We start from the raw sequence: 27485 nt of genomic DNA, 5'->3' as shown, positions 1-27485 counted from the left end.
CTCAAGTATTCTATTCATTTTTGTGACATTTCAAATGAGGAGCAAACGAACAAACGAACACACACACACACACACACACACACACACATTAGGAAGTGACACTCTTGCAACAAAATGAGAACAAATGAGTCTTCTGACTCAGCTTTTAACTATGAACTGTTTCTCCCTGATTTAACATCCAACATTAGTTGCACTTTGTGTGTGTAACACATTAATTAGTTGGCTTTCAAACTTTCAAGAAGAATGAACATATTAATAATTAAGCATATAATAAACTGTTTCCTGTGGTACAGGCCAGAGGAGCAATACAGCAACAAAATAACCTAATAAAAGGGCATCAGTAATAAATTACCATTGACCATTTATTATTACTTTTTATTTTCTCATTTTCTATTCTCCTGCTTCTTCCTCTTTCTTCCCTTTTCTACCTCCTCACAGCAGCAGCTTCAGAAATCTGAGCTGTCCTACTTTCCCTGAGTGAGAGAGTGAGAGTGAGAGTGAGAGAGAGAGAGAGAGAGCGAGAGAGAGAGACAGAGGACAGAGGGAAGGCAGAGAGAGAGAGAGGGAGCTGCAGTCTCCATGACCTACATGAGTCCAACAGCTCTGTTCAGCTTTGGCCAGATGAAATGCCTACAGGCAGCAACACATTGCTCTCTTTGTGAAACACATGGACACACACAAACCTGGACACATGTGTGTACACCTGTATTCACGCACTTATGAGTGTGCATGCACGGTAGTAAACAAAAACACACTCAAAATATAGAAAAAGTGCTGTTGTTATACTTGTGATTACAGTTTCTCGTAAACTAAACCTGAAGTTGTAACATCTACATGGATGACTAAAAGAGTTTTTACATCAATATTGTTTTGCATAATCAACAGTTTGCCACGAGATAAGACAAATGCACAGACACACACATTTGAGACTTTAACTATCTAAAATACAGAGACAGAGATGAAGCAGAGAGCGAACATGATCAGGGATTCCCATTAGCTGAAGGAGTAATGGGATCTGCTCCCCTGTTAGCTGGGTGAAAGTTGTGCCTTCTAATCTTACACTGCCTGCCTACTGGGACAAGGAGTGAAGGATGGACCATTAAAGGTGCATCATCCCCCAGAGCCTGGGTGGTCCAGTCATGCTCCCATGGAAAGACATACATTTAGTTAAATTTAATACAGAAATGAATTAAGTACAGAATGAATTATTAACCATTTTCTGATATTTAAGGCTTGTGGTTTCCTACCATTACCTCAATGAAGAATTTCAAATTCTCCGAATGGGTTCCCCTCATAAATCTATCACTAAAATATTAATGTGATGATATAATTTAATGCTGGGATAAAAGGAATGTTCATTTATATCTACTCTGTCTACTTGACAGTCAGCCCCTATTGATTTATTGATTGTCTGGCATTATTTAGGCTACTCTGGAAGTCTACCTGCTCTTGTTTGGTTACCTGGTGTCCACAGTTTCAGATCAAAATTGTTACATTTACTGTGAACAAAATTGGTGGCTGACCTGTTTCTGCAGAGCTTAGTTCACTACACTCAAATACACTGCCTCTTGAAATCCATCAACAATGCCACAATTGTAGTTTTATTGCACCATTTTCTTGCAACACCAGGCTTGACAGCAGATTGTAAAACTATATCTTTTTTCAATATCTATTGTCCGAGTGCCTGTATTAGCAGAAGCTGAAGTCACTCTTTGCTGCATGCAAGAAATGCATGTCTTTATGCATAATCACTACAGCTGGAATTCATTTTATGTGTATACGTTGCCGCTTTTATATTGGCTCAGGGCTTTCATGTGGGGTACATCACATGCGGTTTGCTGCTACACTCTAGGCAGTGGATGTTAGCTGCAAGACGGTTTAGTGGTCGCTGTGACACTGACCTATTTCTCACTGGAAGCATGTACTTTAATTTAGCATGTAACAGGATCATTTTCGTGCTAATATTTTGTGTCAAACTATTTGCATAAGCGAGATGCTTCCCCAAGAGGCAGCCACAAAATAAGTTCCGCTATGATGGTCTTGATCTTGGTGGGACTTTAGTATTTGCGATAGTGTCGAGCATTCTAAGCAATGCTACTGGCAATATTCTAATTCTGTATACATGAGCTATGAGATGTTGATCTGTTTCCAAGTGGCTTTGTCCAGTTCCAACATTAAAGTCTTATTTATTCAAACTGAGCCATTACTCAGACTAATCTTCCTCACCTAACTCATTACTCAGCAACAGGCCATGTGTATTAGTGTGCCTGCTTGTGCGCGTGTGTGTGTCTCTGTGGCAGTGTGGCAGTAGCAGGTCTAGCTAGCAGGTCGAGGCATGTTTCCATTTAGCGGCGAGGGATAAATATGGCCCTGACACATGAGATGTGCCAGACTCAACCACAACCTGCCTGGCTCTCCTCCAGGTGGCATTTGTTCAGCAGCAGCCAAACAATTTGTATTTCACAGCAATGAATGCTGCAAATCCAATCAGTCACTCAATGCAATTTGTGTATATGTTGGTGCGCGTGCGTGTGTGTATATGTCTGTTGAGGGAGAGAAAGTGAACAGAGAGAGACATGTATGTTGACAAAGGGTTACTGTACTGCCTGCATGCTCTCCACCTCTGCCACAAAGAGCATCAGATAACATGCAAGTGTGTGCATGTGTGTGTGTGTAAGAGAGCGAGAGACAGAGAGAGAGAGAGATAGAGAGAGAGAGAGAGAGAGAGAGAGAGAGAGAGAGAGAGAGAGAGTTATGTTTGCCTTGGGCTTAGAGAAGAGATATAATTTTAGGAATAATGAAGCCAACAGGCAGGCATGCATCAAATATACACACATGGATGCACGCACGCACAAGCTCAATAAAGCATCCAGTTTGAGAGCATTATTTATATTCACATCAGTTACAAATAATCAGGAAGACATAAACAATCCAAATGGCGTAAACAGTCCAAATCACACACGTGCACGTGCACGCACACGTACACGTACACACAACAAAGACAAACATAACTAGCCGATGATTACACAATAAAACAAGTGTCTATGTGTGTGTGTGTGTGAATGCGTGTATATGTGTGCGTGCGCGTGTGTGCTCTCCATGTTTCACTTTAAGATCCATTTAAAAGGAGGCAGGCTGCTGGAAGAGTGAGCCAACAGATTTCTGGCGCTGTGTCACCTTTGATCTCCGCACAGCGCAGCCTGCAGAACACATCAGCACTACAATGAGAAGCAGAACACACACGTACACACACACACACACACACACACACACACACACACACACACACACACACACACACACACACACACACACACACACACACACATATACTGCTGCACTGCTTGTAAAGACAAATATACATACATTAGGTACACACACACAATACACACACACACACACACACACACTATACACAAAACTGAACCTCCTCACAAACACTCTTACATTTAAACACACACACACACCACACACACACACACACACACACACACACACACACACACACACACACATATACTGCTGCACTGCTTGTAAAGACAAATATACATACATTAGGTACACACACACAATACACACACACACACACACACACACACTATACACAAAACTGAACCTCCTCACAAACACTCTTACATTTAAACACACACACACACACACACACACACACACACACTCAGGCCCACAGACGTTCCCACACATCGAGGCCAACAGTTTGGGCATCGACAGCATTCCATTCTGCTTTTCCGTTTACAGTGGAAAAATCTGCCCTTTGACCCAGAGTATTTCCAACATTCAGGAAGGAGGCAGCCAGGGAATGCCATGCTTCAGCGCTAAGAGAGTGAAAGGAGGGATGGATCGATGCCCATCATTTATGTACCGGGTGTTTCTCGTTTAAATCCTGCTGTGTTCTTTTTCAGCAACCCGAATGGATGCCTCAAGAATGTATTTAGTTCAAATTAGTTTTATATTAACGACGCATCACCCACCTCTGCAGTTAGCCTCAGCTCTAGAGAGCGTTGAAGCTTCTTTCAGCTAATTGTTATGGTTTTACAGCAAGAAACTGTTTTGGTTCACTCTCACAATTCTCATCAGTGTTATTTTTGGCTGCTGCCACTGCACCCTATCAGGCCAGCACCAAACAGACAGACTAGCAAGTGAACATACAGGAACATTTAGCAGCTAAATTTTTCTAGGAGTTGGTGGAGACCAAATCTGAACTCAGACGAGAGTGGATATTCGACTTACATTCATCAGGTGGACACAAACAAGACTCCAAATGAATATTAATGTTGCTCTGTGTCTGCATGTCCTCTGATGTTTGACATGTTTGCTAACACATTAACCATATCAACTTTAGCAGGCGATAATTTGTAAGTGTTACAGCCCATTTTGGGTAGAATATCAATTTAAGCTCTAAATTTTCTGAAGAGAACATTTTGGTTTCCATAGTTGGCACTCTGTGTTTCTCTGTGTAGCTACCATATGGTGGTGAGAGCTCCTCATGCTAACTACATAATTCCACACATTTATCTCTCACCAAGCGTTCATGGACTGAGGATATGATGAAAAAACTTTTAGTCATATGAAATTTTGCTTAATGAATTCTTAACAGATTTCCCTCAGCTGCTGGGGCGGACTAGCAATATAAGTGAGTGTATGCAACATTCATATTCTGCAGCAGCATATCTGGCATACTGATAATAATAATGGCCTTTTCAGCAGCTTGTAGAGGGCTGAGATGCACAGAGAGACCGTATGCTGTCTGTGTCATTGCTGCACCACATCTGCCTTCTTTCTGCCCAGAATGAGTCACTGAATACAAGTTAAAAATACAGCTTTTCCAGTTCCAACACAAGCCTAGGAGTAATGATTTTAAATTCAGATTCATTTAAATCAGGCTGCATGATTTCTATGAGCTAAGATGGTGGCTGCTAGCATCATGAGCTCATCATTTAAATTATACTTCAGTACAGTACACTTGATACCGGCAGCATTCACAAAATGCTTTTTTGATAAGTAGGTGTCACAGCTTTGAAGTCTGGCTGACTCAACTAGAGGCAAAGTCATGCGGGGGGGGGGGGGGGGGGGGGGGGTTAGGAAAAGTGAGAGGAGGCGGGAAAGGTGATCAGCACCATCATCATTAGAGTAAATGTCAATGATCCCTTCAGGGATACTGTGGCACAGCAGTTGCCAAGAAAGTAATCCAGAAGAGAAATAGACAGAAAAGGATACTAACGTGATCTCACCTGCTGAACATGCTGAGGTATGGGAAATAAAGAAACGTGTATTGGAACTATATTTATATGTATGTGCAGCACATATAGATTTTCACATCATTAAATATGCAGGGTTACTATTATCCAAGTTGCTTGTGTATGTAATTAAGTACATCTACATCCTGATTATGTGCTGCACATATGTCTGTACATGCTGCTTCCACCTCTAAACGTAACACTATAAATAGATGCAAACTTTGCAGAACCCTGAACATTTTACATACTAAGTTGTATCCGCCTTCAGAAAACACGTAACGTAAACAACATACAATATTTGTGTAACCCTGAACATTTTTCCATACCGTACCTGAAGAATAATAACAAAGGATTATTGTGTGCTAGAAAGTGTGAAGGGATGCTGGACGGACTGCTAGCAAGTTTGACCTGCATGATATAGAAAACTGTATCATCCGTTTTTTCTCAGACTGGGCAACGATGCTGGCACTTAGCACCAACAGCCCATTTGCTAACATTATTAGTGCCAACCTAACCTCCGCTGCTTGTCTGGCACCATGCTCTATTTTAGGCCTCTTACTTCATCATGTATTCGTCGAGTGAGCTGAATTGTCAGAGAACACACTGCACCGTGCTCCCGCCTGGCTAAAATCAGCAAGAATTTTTAACTGTAAGTAAGAGTTTGGAGCAAAGGACAAAGGGGTGGAGGGATGACAGCGAAAACACTTGTGACAGACAGAAAGATAAACATTGACATACAGTCCAAGACACACAGAGATAGACAGAGCAATGGGACGATAATGAAACACAGACTGGAGAGGCAGAGACAGGGCGTGGGGATCCTGCCATACCATAGAGCACAGTGAGCTACAGGACATCCAGTCCAAGTACAGTAAATCCAACAAAATCTGGCAACCCAGTGATCAAATCAGTGTTCCCACACTAGAATGACTGGGGCAGCTCTGGGAACACAGTGTCCAAGTAAGTACATAACAGCACTCTCTACTGCACTGCTAAGGACAGACTGTCAGACAGAACCTAGACGGAGAAAATTAATGGATATACTGGCTAACTGCCTTGCATTGAAGGCTTCTTATAGGTTTTTCCATTGCACGACATGGATTACACCGGCCAAGCTTCTAGTACTTTCTTAAGTGATGTGTGGTTGTAATACCTGCTTTTTGGCCGGTAGGCTGTATATGGAAAGATGTATGTCATTTTAAAATTCCATAAAACCCAGGTTATGTTTGTAATAACCCTTCGAGGCAACAGGAAGTAGGTTGTTTATGGATGTGTGCCTGTCTGCGCACACTTTCGCACATTCCACACTGGACTGGTGCCAGTGCTCATAGATGGCAGTTTGATGGTCTTAATCATCCTGTAGCTCATAAACTAACCCAGTGTATTCATTCTGATTTGGGCTTCTATGTTTCATTGATGCTAAACTTCACAAAAACAGCATGGATCTTTAGTTAGGCACACACACAAGCTGAAAACACATCAGAGAACCTGCACTTTATACCCATCAGTTTTAAACCACTGAACACAGTGCACCTTTATTTCAGGGTTTCCCCTTTAAGAGTGCACAGGTAAGGAGAAAAGCCGGAGAGAGCAGAGCTACGAGTGGAGAAATGAAGGAAGACGGGAGGGAGAGGACAGCAGAGGAAAGTGAGGTAATTGGGAATCATATGGCCGTGTCAAACAGCTTGCCCAGTGATTCCTGACAGCCCTGCACTGCATCCTCATGCCTCCTGCACAGAGGCCAAGCAGTGAGGTAAGGAGGAACAGAGGGACAGAAGTATGAGAGTCTGTCAGAAAGCGCCCGGAGGTCGGAAAATTCAGTAAACTAAACAGAGAAACTTCTCAACAGCAGGCTGGCTGACTGGACTGGATGTTTGGAGGGCAGGGAGAGGGGTAGATAGAGACAGACTGGCAAGGAGAGATAAAGACAGGGAGAAAAAACTGGCACAGAACAGAGAACATGTGGTTGAAATGATTAAGGTCAGAGGTCTTAGAGAGCGGGCTGGGTGCAATAATTTACCTGCTCACCATCCCACTTGTCAAACCTTAAACAGATCACCAAGTTTTCCTTGTATCACTCAAGGGAGGAATAAGGGTTTGTGAGAAAGCAATGTGACCACCTCTCCTCACGCCTCCAAAGCTGGACCCCAGGGGCATGTGTGTGTGATGAGACTGCTCTGCGGGAGGTTTTTGCAGTGGAAAGGTGCTGAATTGAATTTCCACTGAAGAACAACCACAATGAGACATACTTTCCATTGCCATCAACAATGAATAGACACTGCCAATGCTGTAAATAGTTTACAGAACTCACAAAGACAAACAGGCAGACGTGAGCACAAACACACAAACACACAAACACACATGCATCTAAAAAAAGAAGCACACCCATGTGCGTGGATGGATGCACAGGGCACTCACACAAGTTTACATGAGTGTGTGCTTAGTGTGTGCACTGTAAACACACATAAGGTTTTCAACAGCTTTCTCAGCATTGGCTCTTCATTGCAAAACAAAACTAGTAAAACACAGTTTTTTGTCCTATATCTAGGAACAGTTTACCTTCACAGCCACGTTTCAGATGTAGTGCATTCTGAACAGAGGCATGGCAAGACTTCAACACATGATGCAAAAACTTTTTCACACCCTACTCCTTAGTTTCTAATATGACTGACAAAATTAAAAAGATCTTGTAAGTGAACTTCATCAAAAACAATCTCATGTTACAGCAGCTTCAGAGAGTATTCTGACTTCTTACACACTTGTTGTGATGTAATGACCACGAAGCACACAGTCAAGGCAAAGCTGGAGAGGCTTGACATAAAAGTCTGACTGTCCTTGAGTCAAAAAGACAACAGGAATGTTATAATCAAATTATGCTATGTAGAAAAATATCAAAATCCTGCTCTATTCATTCCTGCTCACAAACAGAATAAACAGGATTACTGTGTTCTGGGGCCATAAATGCAATCAGTGTCAAAGGCTCAAAAAAGCAAAGTCCATCTGCAGTGGTCAGGTTTTATTGACCACGTAGTCACATTTTTACATATTTCATCATCTGATTACTGTAAAATCACAGAAATAATTTAACTCCACCACTAATCTCCAACTCCCCTGCACCTCCTCTAATCCCCCGCTCCACTTCCTGGTCTAATACTGCACTCTAAACAGGATATCTGGGAATTCAAACACCAACAACAAGCCTGTCACCCAGTCTAATAAATTGGTTTCTGAATATTTACCAGACATGACCGCTTCACTTACATGGAGCTTAAGTTATGTCATAGCCGGTAATTCAATGCAAAGATAACAACAACTTAGTGAAACATTAATCTTTGACCTATCTACTGTATGAACAAGGATTTGCAATGCAGTGTTCAATTTATTCCACAGCTAATAATTCAAGCCTGCAACAACACCACAAAGACAGAAACTCATGGAGACAAGAATGAAATTGAATCTTTCAAGGTTTAATCCAACATTAACCATTTAGGACTTTATTTATGCCACAGATGGTAATTCAAAGCCACAACTTCTCTTTCAGCATTTACTGGATGCCACCGGTTCATCAAGTCATCAAATGATTTATGAACTGATGTTTTAAAGGAGAGCAGATCATATTAAAGTCAGACTTGCATAATGGCTCGAAACAACTTAACTGGAACTGCAGTCTAGCAGCCATGACCAGAACAGGCCAAGATCATAGCCAGGGTAGGGTATTTATGAGAAATAATCCTCCCTCACATTACTGTAAACTGGTATGTTACTGTAAGCAGCATTGGCTGGCCCCATATGAAGATCATTAAAAGTGACTGTAGAGGGACTATGACTTCCAGGAAGAGACGGACCAGCCTCTAAATCTCTGTCAACACATGAACACACAAACACACACACATGAACACGCAAATGCAAACAGGCTCACAGAAATGCTGCCATGTGTGCAGGTACACACACACATGTGTACAAACGTGCGCGCGTGCATGCACGCACACACACACACACACACGCACGCACACAGACACACGCACACAGACACACGCACACAGACACACACACACACACACACACACTCACGCACGCACACGCACACAGACACACGCACACAGACACACACACACACAGACACACACACTCACGCACGCACACACACCTCACCTCAGTCTTTTTTTCTCAAACAAAGCCACAAACCCTGTTAAGCACACACATGCACTGTGCAGCACAGTACCGTCATATGCAAGCAATCTACACGCCTCAGATGAGCAAAACATGGGGGCAGATGTAGAGCAGGGAAAAATTCCTAAATGCTTATGTCCAACACACAGTCGACCACTTAATACAGCTTATTTACGATACCCAAATTCTGCATCCTTCAAAACAAGTAACTTGAGTCACACACTTCTCAGTTGTCAACATAAAAGTAAATCAAAATCAGCACATGTCTCATATCCTGTTTTTTCAAAGGGAAAAGCATCTGACATGACCTCCCATACTGTATGAAGACAATGTTTTGCATTCGATGCAACCACACTATATTATGACTAATTATAACTTTCATTTCTCAATACCTGAAAAGTCGAAGTTTCTGAAGAGAGAAAAAATTTCGACAGTGTGTCTTTGTGGGGATTTGACTTACATATTTGCCAGTGGAAGGTTCTCCGGGAGGTAGGGACCCTGGACTGAGGACAGGTGAGCTCGCTGGACTGCAGAGCTCGGGGAAGGGGTTGGGGATGGCCGGGAGAGAAGATGTCCTCAGCTGCTGCTCCTCCACCTGCAGCCTCCTGAACAATGGAAACAGGACAAAGGAACAGTCAGAATGGTAATGGCAGCGTAGCCTGATGCACCGAGCGTGCAAATTGGCATCAGCTTGTGTTTGCTAATTATTCAGGCAAAAATCTTAACTAAAGCCCAAGGTCGCGCCCTGGAACAGCCACTTAAAAAGTGAGATGGGAAAACTTTGAAATGCGACCCGCTGACATGAGAAATATGTGCGGGAGAGAGAGAGAGAGGTGGAATTAATAAAGCATTGCTGTACAGTATCCAGGCTCATGTCTGTTTCCGTCTGATCTACCCGTAATGAACAGTCTCCCAGCAAGTGGAAATCACAGACCCCCGCAGCCTGCTAGCTAATTTTCTGCAATATTTATGGTGCATCAATTTTGAATCAAGACATCACTTTAAAGCAGTTTTTAAAATAGGCACATACACTGTGAGCCAGTACCCTTAAGAACGGATGATGATTTGACAGTTGAACATAAACTTTTCAGGATCCAATCATTTAATAAAAGAAAAGTGCAGGTCAGTTTGTGAAATTCAAGCTCCGAGGCTAGCTTAGAGAATCAGTGTAGGAGACACTTTCTCTTAGTCTCTTTCTCTATCAAACTGTCTCTCTGTAGAACCCAGTGAGTTCAAAAGGGAACGGGCCTTTTGATGTCGTCCCATCTGAGCTTGAGAACAGGGTTATTCAGAGGTCAGCCTTGAATAATAAGAACTTCAGGGCCTGTGTGTGTGTGTGTGTGTGTGTGTGTGTGTGTTTGAAAGAGAGCGCTCTTAAGACAGAATACTCCATTACCTGATTATCCCTCCTCTGGTTCTGTCAAATACTCCAAAGGCAAATAATAGAAGCTGACACCAGCTCTGCCATGAATGCATGTTTGTGTGTACACTATGTATGGGGCCTTACTTCAGTTGCCTCAGTGTATGTGTGAGCGTGCATGCCCGCTTTTCAATGCATACCACGATACCCTCGGGAGAATATGGGTTACTACTGTTTAAATTGAGGGAGACGTTTGCACTTGGTACTAAAATAAATGAGATTTTTTACCTTTCTCCTGCTGCTGGTGTAGTTTGAGACAAAGAGGGAGTGACAAGGAGGAACGGGTCATTCAAGGGCTACAGATAGGGAGCGGGGAGGAAACATTGCGCCCAATTATTGAGAGGGTGTGGAGGAATGAGTGTACAGTGAGAGGCTTCTTTTCCAGTGTGAGAGGAGAAAAAAAAGGGTTTGAGCTCTGCATGTGAGGCTCTACATGTGCAAATGGAAGAGGTTGGAGGGAGGCAGCTCACAGCTTAGTGCCACACTTCGGTTGCCTGAGTGCATGTGTCGGTATGTGCCTGAGCGTTTTTGAGTTTGCTTGCTCAAGGCCTACTGTATTTAGACATTTGCTGTATGATTTTTTTTTTTTTTTTTTTGGATACTCATTTCTAAATGCTTGAGATGTGTTGTAAGTTTTGATAAAACACCTTTATTTTACTAAGGCCAGTTTATTTTAAAATAATCAATCCTCCAGTAATAAATTCTATTAGGACCACCACAGAAATATTGCAAATATTAACAACTTAGAAGCTGGAACAAAGTCATGTTCAGCTTTTTGTAATAATAGATAACAATTTTCTGATTAATTTTCTGCTGCTCAAGTAATTGTTTAAACTTAATGGACTGATCCTTTCAGCTTTACATTCAATAGATACACAAGTGTTCACTGAAAATCATCTCTCACAGTTCGTACGTTTGTGTCACTTTCCTGTTAAAGAGCTTATCGCTTGCCAGAAAATGCAAATCGAACTATTATCACTCATTTTTACTTTGCATCAAAATTAGCACAAGGTCAGGGATGGAAAATCGACTCTTGAGGTACAACAGAATCAATATGTTGCTTAAGAGCACTTTGCCATCCAACGCCGCATTCACTAATCCTTCAGACACTGTTTCAGTCATGTTAACATTCACATGGGAGCAGCTCTATGTTTCTCTCTGCTACTGATTATTTATTTCACTCTCCCAACTCACTCCATCACTCGGCAGCCAAATATATGTTAATGCGTGCTGTGCGTTCACAGTGAGGGTTATCTTTCATGTTAGTCCGAATCCTTACCTCCAGGGTTCAGCTGCCTTTCATACTCAGTTGCCTGCCACAACAACCCACTCGACTATGAGCTGCTGAAGTGGCCAAAGGAATTGTTCTTAATGGTTAAGAATCTGCGTACACTGTGTAAACACCTACCTGACGGCGAGGATGTGCATGGGTTGTGACCGTCTGAGGCTGGTTTGGGACGAGTCCGCGGACGAGGAGGGGGAGGTGAAGGGCGGCTCCGGGGAGACGTGGCTTAGCGCGTGCGAGTGCTGACCCTGCCGTGGGTGGTTAAGTTGTGTGTGGTGATGGTGGTGATGGTGTTGGTGTTGGTGTGAGGAAGAGGTTTGTCCGTTGTGCAGTAGTGGGGTGGACTCTGTCTGCTGACCACTGCAGGTGGAGTACAGGCTCTCCAGCGAAGAGTTCATATCATTCACCAGGGCCTCGAGGTCAACGTCATCTTCTGGTGAGAACCGACAGAAAGGAAAACTTCACTGAGAGAATGTTAAGACAGAAAAATGCCAAAATCCCTCAAATGTGCGTCTGTCAAACGGATAAAAAAAAGTGAAAAAAACTAAACTGACCAAAGAACAGTGTGGAGCAGAAAACACATCAGTAAAGCTGGACAGAAACTCAAACCCTAAATGCAATAAAGCACAATAAAAGAAAAATGAAAGTCCTATAAGCCTGCTGCTTTGGTTTCAAATAGTTGAGGCACACAAAAAAAGAGGTAAAGTCACTGGATATTGTTGGGACTTTCCCTTTTTCTATTTCAGTTTCTCTATCATTTCATTGTGGCCAGGATTTGAACCCTTGACCTCACTTTGCACCACCTTAATTCCAAGTAATACTAAAAAAAAAAAAAAAAAAAGGAGAAAAAAAAAACACTGGCATACACAATACACAAGAGTGCACGCACGCACACACACACACACACACACACATTGGTAACCAGTTTTGCCAGTGCTCAATCAACAAGACTTGACTACACACATTGTGCTGCCCTGTGAGCTAAATCTCCAGGGATAACAGGTACAAGCACAAACCTGCCCGTAACACTTTTCAACTCTTACCACTGGGGTTCACAGCAAAGGCATCGCACTGTAAGCATCTGCTCTACATTGGCCTCACGTATCAAACATTCTGCTTTTAAAAGTCTTTAAAAGCAGGACGTGGAATTCTTTTCAGAGGAGGAATCTATCATCAAAGCCCCTGTGAGAACCTCAAGGCACATTTAAATTCATGAAGTGAATTTTTCAAGCGACTGCAGGAGCCTGTTGTATCAAAGTTTGAAGCTAGCTCAATTGAAGGGAAGCTCACATCTAATTGCTTCATGCTGTGAAAGTTTTATCATCTGGGTAAACTGGGCGCCTGTCTTTGCACTTTCTAAATTACAATCTGCATTGACGACTATTCTTCTGATTAATTATTCTTCATTATGAAAAAGAAATTCATGTCATGTATTCATCATCACATCTCTGTATTCAGATCCCACAACTGTACTGTAGGAAACAAGTGAACCACTAGGGGGAGACAGGCTCTAATTGTACAGGGCAGAGGCTCTCAGAAGGAGGCTCACATAAATATTAGGACATGGACTCACTCACATTTAAAAAACGTTAATTATGGTGTGACTTATGGCTTAGGACAGAGTCAAGCTGCTATTTGAACTGAAGGATTGAGAAACATATATGTTGATGTGAAATTTGAATGCAATTATTTTTTATATACTATTACTAATATGACCATTGATTCTCTCAGTGGGCTTACATTATAATCTGGTGGTTTATAACTGCAAAAGAGTAATGATTTCAGTCTTGTACTTATACTTTATTTTCCCCTTATTATAACACCAGAGGTGCTGTGTTTTATTTATTTTACTTCTTTTGTAATAACATGCAAAATGAGAAAGTCTCATTTTGATTGACTGAATAAAAACAAAAAATGTCTTAGCTCTACAGCATCTTCAGGATCTACAAAAACACCAGTCATGGCTCATGGTTCAAAAACCAAGCTCTATGAATGAATGAATGAATGAATGAATGAAAGCATATGAAACACCATATTATAACTTTTAATATGTAGTCCTGCTATCAGAAGTCCAGAGCTTCAAATGATGTAACTTCTTCACCACAGCTTAGGGTGCAGGACAGCTGGATCACGTGAGGTGATGTGAGGGTCATTGGAACTCTAAAGCAGCTAAGAGCTCCACTGCTCAGCGGAAAGCTGACAGTGGGAAGCAGTAGTTTGACTGATATAAATTTTTAATATTAGATTTGTGTTTAGTTTTTTTTTCTAAGTTCCAGAGGGAACAACAACAACAGGAGCCACAGGTTAGCAAGCCATTGAACACCCCCATCCCTGCATGGAGCAGCAACCAGCTACCCTGCTAAACCCAAATTGTGGCCTTTGAGGAGCTTTTCCTGAAAACGTGTCAGGTAGCTGTATCACAGGTGCCTGTGATTCACAGGTGGTTAATCTGTAGGTATTAATAGCGACAGGTAAGCTGGAGCAGCTACTTATAGATAGCCTGGAGAGCTAAAGAGCTATATACTACAGGACACAGGGTGCATACAAAGCCATACACAAGGCTAAAGGACAGAGCAAGACACCTGTAACACAAGACAGTACAACGTTAATGAAAATGTTCATCTCTTTTTAAAGTAAGAGTAATCGAACATGCGCTTAACAATACAGTAGCTGTTGAGAGTAAACCAGAAACTTAATCAAAGGAAAGCAAAATTCCCAAGATGACGTCAACTGCTCATCATCCATCATTCTCACTAGGTGAGACATGAACCCTGAAGCAAGTGAGAGAAAAACAAGCTTCCTCATAAATCCGACCTATTTTGGCCTCTGGCTGGAGGGACTGGCAGAGCTGTTTGTATACAAAGAAACACAAGCCATAAACTCACGCATGGATGGAAGGATTTGTGCTTCACTATCGTGTACGATCTCATTCACCTATGCATGTCACAATCAGGCAAACACAGGTATGCGTCATGCACCCGGGTGTAAGACAGAGAGATTGATGACACAGACAGCATGCAGGCAGGCACGCACACACTCAACTTAAACCAATGAATATGTGGAGCAGGGAACAAACCGTGGTTGTTCTTTCCTCGACATGGAGTCATGCCAGACACTTGGCCTTGGAAGGCACAAGAAACAGCATAAACACCTTTACTTATGCCCACCAAACACACAGCGGTCACGGCATGCCTGGCCTCACAATATTGCAGCCATTAATTAGATCCTCTTAAAATATCAGAGCAGCTCAGGCGGCAGGGAGCACACAGAGCTACAGATGTAGACAGAGCAGTTGACAGTGGGAATCTGCAGCTGTGATGCAGTCGCTCAATGGCACCAAACACTTCAGCGAGTGTCCCCAAACTGTCGGGATCAAAATGTTATGTAGCTGAGGTAACTGAACCTTTACACCACCGCCATGTGCCAAGCCAAGTGGCTTTCACAACAAAATGGAGACCGTGCCAGTGACATCCAGGAACATCTGACTGATAGCAAGAATTCATTTTAAAGCTGTATCCACCTAAAAATGGGAATCTGTGTTAAGTGTCTGTGGCTCTGGAGTGCAGCAGGAATTACAGGATAAATCGGGTATAAAAAAGGTATTAGCACCTCTGGGGCTTTATTATGGAGAAAAGCAATAGAAGTTAAATGAACTACTAATGCTGTGTAATAAATGAACATAAGCAGAGGGAAACAAGCACCTCCTTAACAAATCCTTCCTCTAAAGAAATCATTTATTTTAAGATGTGTGATTATCTTGAATCCCTTCATTTAAAAGGCCGTGGATCCACGTGGAGGTGCCTTAATGTTTAGTTAATATTGTGCTCCTCAGGAACTATACTAGAGCAGCAACTAACAACTACTTTCACTAGTGATTAATTTGATGGCTATATTCTTAATCAACCGATTAATGGCTTAGTCTATATAAAAGCCTCAGCTCTAAACTGTACACCATGTTTTTCAATATAGATTGGCTATTTGCCATATTTCAATATTGGCTTGCATTTTTTTTTTCCATAAATTTAATGACTGTTTCCGCTGAACTTTAATATGTCATAATGAAACCTTTATTTTAAAGTCAGTCCTTTGTCCCTCCCTTTTTGTTCTTTTTTTAGATTTCTGCTTAAATTCGACTGTAGAAGTCAGAGCTAAATGGAAAACCCTGATGGGTCAAAGGATAACACTGACATTATTGTCCTCATTTCCTCATTGTTTCATTTCTCCCATGGCCTCAGTTCATTTGCTTCTCTTTTCCTCTCATGTTAACCCCCCCCCCCCCCCCCCCCCTCTTCTAAGAGCCTCTAACCGGTTAAATTAGGGGTAAAAATAGCCCAAGCTTCCTCTATTGTCTGAGCCACGCTAAATACAGTATTAACCAACTGTAAAACTAGTCATGTCTGGTAAGAATCTGCATAAAAGCTGTTTTGAATATTTCTGATCATTAGCAAGTGAGACAAGGCCAAAACAAGACCATTGTATTGATGGCAGATCCATATGGCTCTCCTTAATCCTGGAATGTACTCTATGCATTTTTTATTCATTCCTGCTAGTTAAAAACAAAAAGGAGGGGCAACCCTCCTGCGGAAAAGGGGAATGTAAGGGGTATACATATACAGAACATCAATTGAACACACACACAGAGGAGACACACAAGGGGGATAAACAGTCTCTGAATACAAGCCCAGCAGAGGGGTTTCCATTCAAAGGGATCAGTGGGAGTATAGACAGAGCAAGTCTAAACTGTAAAGCGTGGCTCTGCACTGGGGAGTACAATACCTCTGATGACAGCACACACACCCACTGACGGCCAGGCCTCCTGATGGGGAGGGGGCGTGTGGGAGGGTCAGAGGGAAACAGGAGGGAGGGAAATCAGAGATGAACAGAAGGGAAAGGAAAGATGGGAGGAAATAGAAGTACAGCAACACAGACCCTCATTTAGGGGGAACTCTGGAGAGGGAAACTGGTGGAAGAGAAAGTGGGTTCACACAGGGTGAGGGTGATGATGTGCCGGGTATTTTACTTCATGAGAAGTAAAACTATTACTTTGGACAATTTACAGATACTGGCTGAATTGCTGTTGAATTGGGTTCAGATTTTCATGGTGCCCTTCAAACAACTCGTAATGATTTAAGTGCTGCCGTGAGGTTGAAATTCATGGTTGTGATTGAAATGTTTTAACAAACACTGGATGGACTGTCATGAAGTCTGGTACAGATGTTCATGTCATCCTGAGGATGCATTGCGTTAACTCTGGCAGTCACCTGACCTCTCATCTAATCACATGGTCAGGTCAGCTGGACCTTGTTTAATTCTAATTAGTAAATGTTAAAATGCTAACATGCAAAAGGGAGATGGTGAGTGTGGCAAACACTACCCGCTAACCATCAACCTGTTAACATTATCATTGCTAGCAGGTTAGCTTGCTGATGTTAGCACTCAGCCCAAATCGCCAATGTCTCAGCTTCACAGAGCTGCGAGTGTATCTGCAGGCTCTGAGTCTTTTTGATTTTTAATTAAAGCTGAAGACATTACACATTATTTTTGTGTTCTCTGTGTTACATCCAACCAAACTGAAACTTGACAGCTGTATGTTAATTGAGGTTACAAACGCAAATCAGCAAATTTCTTTCACATCACCTCGTAATCTGCTCTTTCCCCACCCTTCCTTAACCCCCTGTTAAAGAGACCCATTCTGTGCAGGAATGCAGTCCCTTGCTGTTTGTGAATAAAAGTGTGTGTCTGTACACGTGCATGTGTTTCTGCACGTGTATGCCCACGCATGTGTGCCCCTGGCATGTCACTCTCTCTCTCTACAAAGGCATAACTGAAATAACTGGAGGTGGGAGCTTTCCAGGCCTGAGATCATGGCTGGTCAACCCCTCCAGAGCCACGCCATCAGATTACTGCCTTGCATTGGTACCATTGATGGGATTTGTTGCCTAGCAGCTATACGCCCATGTGAGACCCCCCCCCGCCTTACCAAAATAACAAATGTCATGGCCTTAGCACCTCCAGATATATAAACACACAAACACACACATATATAAAATATTCTAGGTGTATTATACTGTGATGTCGCAGGTGGGTTTTCTAAATTGTGGAAGCGTCCTTGCCGCTGTACTGGTCAGAGTGGCACCTCAGGTATCTTAACACCAGTACATGACACTCTGACATACTGGCCAATAAAATTATGTAATAACCTTCGTACAGTCACAGTCAAATGATTTTATCTTGCATTCGTCACAGTTTTTGGCACTACATCTCGAATATTCACTGCAAACCGCATCTGAGAACCTCACCCACTCCCTTTTTCCACCATTGTCTCTTTTCTTTTTCTGTTGCTTATTATTAAGGCATGATTTGTACTCTTGAACGCTGCCTTGCTCACAGTTTACTGACAGATTTAAAGCAAATGAGTTGGTATTTTACAAAGCTTTTCCTGTAGATCTCAACCACATCTCAGAGTAGTTTTTTTTTTTTTTACCTGCTCAAACTTTTTGAATTCAAATACAGCAAATTTAATCATGTCAGATGAATAGAAATGAGTACGATGCCAGAATCTCAGGTCCCAAAATCCGAACATTTGTTTGCAATTCCTGTGGCCAGGAACCAGTCAGGCTAGGTATGAAACAGGTAGGAGTGCTAACTGCCTGTCACCTAAACCTAAACTCTAGAGGATGACTGTACTGAATTTGGCTTTAACTGTAAAGGAATGAAAGTGTATTTCACAAAGGTTCTATGGCCATATAAACAATGAGCTCAGCTATACTGCGTGACTGAAGTCACTGTGATGTGTTGCTGGGAGAAACAACAAAGAGAACACAGCATTTGCATAGTGCAAGCCTGTGACATCGCTTCAGTGGAAGAGAGGACTCATATACAGTATGTGCCATGCCATGCCTCGTGTCATCACAGCATTCGGATAAACCTTATTAAACTTTGTGCACAGTAGAATATTACGTACAAAATGTGTAGATTGCATGTTGGAAATATCACGTGGTACAACTTTTACTTCTAGATATCAAATATTGGCCTGCAAATGCCCCGATAAGCCGCTCAAGCGTACCTCATTCCAAACATATGAAATAATGGCAGGTCGTGTTCCAACAAAGCCGTACTGTTCCCTGCAACATTAATAGGTTTATGACTGTAGTGGCTTTATAGCGAACAGCAAGTAGCAAGTAGCTGGTGGCTGCATTAAAGTCCTATAAGAATGAAAGAGTGGGTTTACTGGGAAAACAGGTTTAATAACGTCAGCAAGGATTATCATGTTGCTAATAACACGAGAGGTACTGGGGCTCAATTCAAAATCTCTGCTCAACTGATATAGATTTTGAGAAGCACACGTAATATACTGTAGCTTGTGAGACATGCTTGAGACAAGCAGTAAAACTACGTAAAAGTGGCAGCTTGCTGGCCATAATTTGTCACCCATTACTTGATTAGATTTAAAAAAGAGTGAGAGAGCAGAGAAGGAGGTCTGACAAAAAAATTGTCTACGGTACCAGCGCTCATCACTCAGGCTCCCAATACATGTCTGGTATAATCTATTGTATAAAAAACCTGGGTATACAGCCAAAATATAATCATTTAGATGTATAAGTGTAAGCAAAAATGTTTCTTAGTTAAAGTCATCTTCCTTCGTCTGCCTCTCTGGTCCTCCTGAGTTCCCTCCATCCCGGCTGATCCTGAAAAATGACAATGTAATTTATGCTCCATTTATTTCCCATGCCAGGGCCAAGCGTTCTAATTCACTCGTTGGGTCCTCACAGACTCCCCGCCCTTACCTCCCATGCTGAGCCAATATTGTGCTTAAATCTCATGCTCCGATTGTCATGGATGAACACTGCATGGCACAATTAGATAGACAGCGTAATTATAATGGCACCCTGTGTCCATGCAGATCACTCTTTGAACTGCTGAAATGTTTACAGCGGAAGAGACCCAAATATATATTATCTCCCTCGACCCCCCCACCCCCCGCCCCCCGCCCAGCGGAGGATAATGAGCAGCAAGCCGACATGACACACACACACACACACACACACACACACACACAGTAGTAGTATCAGTTTCCCAGGTAATTTCTACAGCTCTTTTGCATTCTCTTCTGTATGAAAATAAAAGTAGTGAAATGAGTACCCTAAGCTTGTGTTACACCAAGTCTATGTACAGTGAATCCCAGTAGTATTTAAAATCATATGTAATTTGATGTCAGAGCACACAACACCAGTACAACTCAAGAATATTTAACAGCTCTGATGTACAAGCATCAGCAAACACACACACTTACACACAATATCTACTGGATGTTGAAAACCAACCTTGATGGTTAGGAGAACTCCGATTGGCTGTTTGCTGGAAGCTCGGACCAATGAGGTCAGCTTGTCTGTGATTGGAGGACCGGTCTATATTGTCCTGCTGAGGGAGAGAGAAGCAAAAAAAATAAAAATTAGACTCAGTCATTAAAAAAACCATTATCCCATCATTGTTTCATGGAGAAGAGAAAATCAGCTGCCGAATCTTAAATTTAAAAGAAATTACTTGCAGTTAGTTGTTATTAGATATCATATACAAGGAAAAATAATGCAGGTGTCCAATAGCAATCCACGTTGGTGGACTTTTCCAAATGGGCCTCAGCTGTTGACATAAAGATGTACTCATAGTTATTGAAAAGACATAGCTGCTGTGGTCAGAGTAGTTAACAGTGTAACAAGAGAGGCAGCTCTGCCCACAATATTTGTTTAATCTCCTAGGTCTACATGATTATGTAAAACACCGGGCTCCAAAAGGTATTCAGAGCTACAACCAAGCTGAATTATGTTTTATGAAATAAAAACAGGTCAGGGAAGAGAAAAGCCAAAACAGAAATGGTCAATGGATCAGAAGAACATGAAGTACGATAAATTCAAAAAGGTTGAGCTAAGATAACCTCTACAGTCTTGTACACTTTTGTGTGGAAACACTGCTACATGCCACAAACAGCATGTGAACATGGTCAGGTGTGTATCAGAGCACAGAAAACTGTTGAACCACAGCGTCCTGGTTTGACCTTTGTTACACATTCTCGACACATTCCAGCCACTGCAAAACTGTTCAATGAGGAAAAACCACAACAAATAAGGAAGTGTGTTTGGTTGTGTACGGTTAAGGACTTATTTGATTTTGATATGTTTCTAAAACCACAGAAGAGAACAACTTATCCATTGTTATCCACTGTGTGTGTGTGAATGTGTGTGTGTGCGTGTGTGTGTGTGCGTGTGTGTGTGCGTGTGTGTGTGTGCGTGTGTGTGTGTGTGTGTTGTGTGTGTGTGTGTGTGTGTGTGTGTGTGTGGTGTGTGTGTGTGTGTGTGTTGTGTGTGTGTGTGTGTGGGTGTGTGTGCAGACTGGCGTCCCACGCAGGGCCTAACAGCAGGAGTGGGAACAGAACGTACTGGGACAGACTACTGTGTTCAGAAAAACATTGCTACTGACTCTGTGTCTCTTACACAGCAGACCTCCTCTAATGCTGTAATAAAAGCTGCTGCGGTTGCTTGTTCTGCCTCATTTAGAGCAGTGACAGACAATGCAGGCAGCGCTGGATTCTTTTATATACTTTTTTTGTTGTTGTTGTTTTTCTATGATAGATGCTATTGCCTTATGTCAGTTTGAGTTATCTTTGTTGCCTCTGGAGACAATGAGTTGCAATAATTAAATGATGACGGTCCTGGTACCCATCATGCAGTTCTTTGGACTCACAGTCAGATGTATTTTCTGGACTGTGTCTCATTTAATGAAGCAGGTCCAGGCTGTACTTAGTATTATAAATTCTTAAGCTGAGTGGTGTCTTATTGCCCCAGACCAACATTTATCACTGTTTAAATAGCTGGTCTCTCTTCATCCCTTGCCTTGTTTCCTTGTCCTAGCCTTACACACAGTTACACACACGCACAGACACACACAAATCTAATGTGATATGCTCTACAACATTACAGTTTTTATTCTATATAATAAAACAAACCAAAAGCATTGTAAATAACAGCTACTTTCCAATTGAATTAAGGACGGTTTTAGATGGATTTTATAGTAAATCTGTGTCTCCGTGCAGCAGACTGCTTCCTGAACGTGCCATTTTTCATTTCAAAGCTCAATTTTTTTCTAAAGGAATCTAATTATCGCAGACTTTCCTTTCGCACCTGCGACAGTTAAAGTACCTTTACTAACAAGACTTAATGAGCGCTTCAAAGACAAGTGACTCACTGTGAGAATAAAGCTTGAAGTCGAATTCCACTCTGATGCCTCCATTCTTCAAAATAAGGGCTCGGCTGAATATTTTGGAAACATATAATCCATGATTCGCCTGTAAAATTTTTAGTTTTAATGTTCAGCGATTAAGAAGTCATTAGCGTTCTGCTCTGGTGTCGATACTGGTGGCTACGTTCAGACTAAACTGGATATAACTGGATGTGCAATGTCAGTATATGGTTCTGTCCACCGCCACCCCCCAACCCCTCTGCTATACCAACTAACCCAACCGCATCCAATCATTACGTTGCATTGTTCCATCATTGTATTGTCTGGAGTTCCAGACGTCTTGGCTGGATCGAAAAACAGATTTGGGCTCTTAATGGGGCTAACCTGCTTTTGAATTAAAAAAAAAAAAAAAAATGAAATAACTACCGCATCACCCCATTTGTTCCCTTGACATAGCAAACGCCGTCATCAACACACACCGTCTGGGGTACAGCTATCAGACTGTGACTGATCCCTACCCAGTCACCCAAACAGCAGTGGGACGCTGTTTGGTTGGTGGGATGGCACAGCGTAAAGTTAGTGTGTGTGTGAGAGAGAGAGAGAGAGAGCGAGATAGAGAGAGAGAGAGAGACAGTGTGTGTGTATGTATTCAGAGCAGGATGGTCATGGTTCAGCTCCACTGAGCAAAAACGTAGGGACTCTTTCAGACCATATACTGGTCTTGAATGCTGCTTTGCATGGCTGTCTGGGAGTAAATGAGTTAACTCAAATGCACACAGTAACGGACTAAAGGGCCTTTAAAACACACCTTGATCCCTTTTGTGGCTCTTACCAACAAAAATCCAGAACCCAGACAGCCTTTGATGCCTCTATAGACAACTGACCGAATTTTAACTTGGGGTTTTTAATCCTATAGATACTTTTTAGCATAATTCTCAGCCATGCCATCGTCTAACACTGCATTTGGTTATATGTTTATTGAAGCGTATAAGGTTGAGACAACAAAGAGGAGAAAGAAAATAAGATAACACATAAAAGTTGTCAATTCTCCTTTTTTGTCTGCTGAAGAAAAAACACACACAGATGTTCTGTTTCTTTTATCCTTGACCTTGCATTTTCTCATCCTGCTTCTCTCTCTTTCACACTCATTCTTTTACACACAGACACAAAAGCACAGCCGTGAGCGCGCGTGCACACACACACACACAACACACACACACACACACAAACACACACACACACACACACACACACACACACACACACGTGTTGCTTAAGTTCTTAAAGAGGGGTCAAAACAGGACTGAGGGTAGGCCAAGTTTTGACAAGGAGCATATAAGAGCCCTTTCATATCGATGAAGTTGAAAGGAGCTCCAAATAAGAGTCAGGGGGTTGAGGGTTCAGCTTTTTAAAAGGGGTCAGTGGAAGGCCAGAGACAAGGTTAAGGCATTGAAAGCAGGACAGACACAAAGGTCTGGAGGTTCCACCTCAAACAGGAGGGAAAAGACTGAGACGCATGTCAAAGCTATGCCTTTAGAAGAGGTCATATTAAGGTTAAATGTTATGACCGGGGAGTGAATATGAATCAATACTTACTGAGATGCTTTTGGCTAAGGAGGAACAGCTGAGAATGGACTCAACCCATAAAAATAATTCAAGTTTAACAGCATAACATTGCACTTTCCATTATGGTTAGATTTACCTAGAACTGAATATTCTCAGAAAGCTTTAGAGATGTGGAAATCTCACTCAGGGGTCCAAGGCTTCTGGCAGAGCATTCTTGCTGACAGCAAGAGCAGATAGTTCTGTTGAAACATACATGAACACTAGACAGCAAGTGGAAATCCCTTCTTACATAATTAACCAGAATGAGATCAGCGGGTCACACTAATGTCTGCTTTGTGCTTTGTTTATCTGTTTGTTTATAATGTCGCTGTAGCAGCTGTCACAGCACAGCTGAGCCCAGGTAAAGCCAGGTTGCTGCATATTTTTAGAACATGGGATTAGTTCTGTTAGGTTTTTCATATTCTTTGTTGGTCTTAATCTTTCTAATTCAAATTAATCCTTTGATGAGGGTATAAAGTTGGTTAAAAAAATGTATTACGTTATTTCCCCAGACACTTGAACAGCTCAATGGGATGTCAGTAGAATGATAAGTTTTCACTGCTGAAGAGCGACTGCACCTGGACTCAGCTGCGATATTTACTGGAATGATGACTGGCTGGACAAAATCTAATGTAATTATATTGCTATATATGCTGCACATTTACAAGCTACATTCAGACCCAGTTGAGAGTAAACACTTGGTTACTGTTTAACATCATAAGCTAAAATTAGAACATTTATAAAAAAAAAAAAAAGTTATAGATATAGATAAAAATTTGTAGCAATGTCGCACTCTGAGTTGTGATTGAGACACAGTTTTGACTATGGAATATAACTGCTTGCATGTCATCATTCGGTTACACTGTCGCAATACATTCAGACACCTACGTCTGCCCGGTAATGCGGAGATAGATTCATAATGCATGCTGGGATATGCTCCAGCCTGTCATGCACAGGCTAGAGTGTCTGACTGTGAACTGGAAAAAGTGAGTATGGCATATCATATGAAGGAACACTGATGCTGATGAAACTCCAGTGTACCGAAAGTGATGACAGATGGAGTCAATGTTGACTCTTTCAGTCAGTAGCCCCAATACCCACGTCCACATGGAAATGTTCCTCTTCCAAGCACAATGAAATATTCACATTGCAAAAGCTCCGGTGAAATAAATTCACTGGTTAATTACTGGTGTGTTATGGGAAACATCAAACAATTGTGTTAATATTGAGCTCCAACTAAAACGATTCCAGCTATCTCAGGCTCTCTCACAGCAAAACATGTGTTGAAGTGCTGCTTGTTTATCCAGTGATCTAACATAGATTTGGGGAGAAATTTTATATATGAAATTATTATGAAGAGATTCACTGATTTGTGCTAGTATAGCATTTTAATGTGTTAACTTTACAATACATGAGAGCCCAGGCTAGTATTACATATACATATATATATATATATATATATATATATATAACCTTGTAAAATGCATTATAAGTGCTGTAGGTTCTGGATTAATGGTGCTTTTAATCAGTTATTAACCTGCCGCTAAAAATACTTTTTTATTTTACCTCACCAGATTTGCCTGGCTTTGCATGTACCATCATTTACTCACCAGTCGCACAACAGAAACAAGTTGAAAGTGGCAATATAATCCCTTGAGTTTAGTGTGAATGTTATCTTCACTTGAATCTGTTTTGAATTGCTGCTGCAGTTTTATCAGGGAAAATCTTCCACAACCCTGGAATTTCACAGTGAATGGGTTTTCTCATTCAGCAAGTCAAGGTACATCTGTTATAGCTGAATGCTTTGCAAAGAGCCGAGTGAGTGTGTATCCGTGCATGTGTGCAGCTGAGTCTGGTGTGTGTGTGTGTGTGTGGTGTGTGTGTTTGTGTGGTGTGTGTGTGTGTGTGTGTGTGTGTGTGTGTGTGTGTAAACTGGAGTGTTTACATTAAATGTCTATATACTGTCGCTCCAGCAGCACCCAAATATGAAAGAACTGAGTGATTCCTCACTCTGTCCAGATTTTAAACCTCAGCTGATTTCCATTAAAATCATCTAAATGACTGGACAAATATTCAGCTGTGAGAATAAGAGAGAGAAGAAGCACATATGGAAAGCAGAGCCTAAACATATTTACATTGCTCTATTTCAAGAGACTATATATGATGATTCACTGTGCCAATTATCACCTTAGCCTTTACTCAAGGCCTATCCCCTGCAGTTGTATTTCTGTTGGGTTAGTATCTTAAATTGTTCTGTTATTAAATATAATTCTTATTAAAAATCATGCTCTACCACTAGTACAATTGTGCATGCACACACATACACAGTGCACATGAGGACCTTTGGTTTCATGAAAGCTTGTCACTCTAAGCTGTGGGGATCTGGGAGACTCTAGCAAGCTGAACTCTCTGTCCTCGAGCTCTGAGGTCAAAGGTCAGAGATAAAGCCATGACCTAGATGACGAGCAGACAACAGAGCAGCTCCTGATCGGGCTAATAGTGCTACTGCCCTAATACAAATGTTTGGAAGCCCTTTGCTCTGCTGAGGTAGGTGTGAACAAATCTACTAAACCTCAAACCGGATGTCCAGAGGTCAAGTCCGCTCTTGCTTGCACAACAACAAATCAGCACATCAGCTCAGAGTAACCATTAAAAAATAGTGCATCTGGATTATTCACAATGGTCAGCAAAAATTAAGATTGCTAAATTACATGACTCTGCATCTCAGCCTTAGCTCCAGAGACTGAGGTGCACTGTGATGGAACGTGGTCACATGCAGTTAGTAGAGTGAGGATGTTTTTCTCTCACTGTAGATCTAGTTGTGTATCCGCATTGAGTGACTTTAATGTGACATGCTTGGTTTTGTTTAGCTATGCTGTGATTTACTCAACACTGTGAGCTCAGAACTGTTCTTAACAAGTGCTGCTAATTGCCGTAAGTACCATGTCATTGTATTTGGATGAGGTGCATTTCCTATATTTAACTGTCTGGCTTTATAATCAGGTGAACTATAACCAATAGCCCCAAACCTGGGATAGTTATTAAAGATATTAAAGTACCGTTAATAAGATAAAAAAAATATTTTGTGTTTTTACTAAACTATTCTTTATACATTACATGTAGATATACAGTAGTAAGGTTTTGGGCCACTATGTGCCGCTAGAACAGCTTCAATGCTCCTTGCCATTGATTCTCCAAGTCTCTGGACTCTACTGAAAGGCTCAACACCATTCTTCCAAAAGATATTCCTTCATTTGGTGTTTTGATGATGGTGTCAGTGACCCCTCTTACCCTATGCACGGGGGCATTCTCATCTTGGAAGAGACCACTCTCATCAGGATGGAAATGATAGCATAAAGGATTAACTTTGTATTGATTTGCAGTGATGCTTCCCTCTAAGCGGACAAGCAAAAATACCCCCCACAGCAGAACAGTAGGCGATCAAGCATTCAGGCCTGTACCGTTCTCTTGGTGTACACCACACAGGACCTCGCCCACTTGTGTAGAATATGACCAT

General features: G+C 41.8%; 1 protein-coding gene across 3 annotated transcripts in view; it reads right to left on the bottom strand.

Annotated features, from left to right (window-relative positions):
• grb10b (growth factor receptor-bound protein 10b) overlaps positions 1-27485 on the bottom strand; it is a 66630-nt gene that overhangs the window by 23927 nt on the left and 15218 nt on the right. For 2 of the 3 annotated variants that reach the window (XM_056380880.1, XM_056380877.1), the window contains exons 3-5: positions 20455-20551; positions 12254-12563; positions 9886-10030 (exon numbers count right to left, since the gene is read on the bottom strand). In XM_056380880.1, coding sequence (XP_056236855.1) covers positions 9886-10030; positions 12254-12563; positions 20455-20551 — 552 coding nt within the window. The remainder of the gene's footprint in view (positions 1-9885; positions 10031-12253; positions 12564-20454; positions 20552-27485) is intronic. The other variant, XM_056380878.1, reaches the window with a different exon arrangement.

This window comes from Seriola aureovittata, chromosome 7 (genome assembly GCF_021018895.1).
Source record: "Seriola aureovittata isolate HTS-2021-v1 ecotype China chromosome 7, ASM2101889v1, whole genome shotgun sequence".
NCBI lineage: Eukaryota > Metazoa > Chordata > Actinopteri > Carangiformes > Carangidae > Seriola > Seriola aureovittata.
This window is presented reverse-complemented; position numbering and strand designations above follow the sequence as displayed.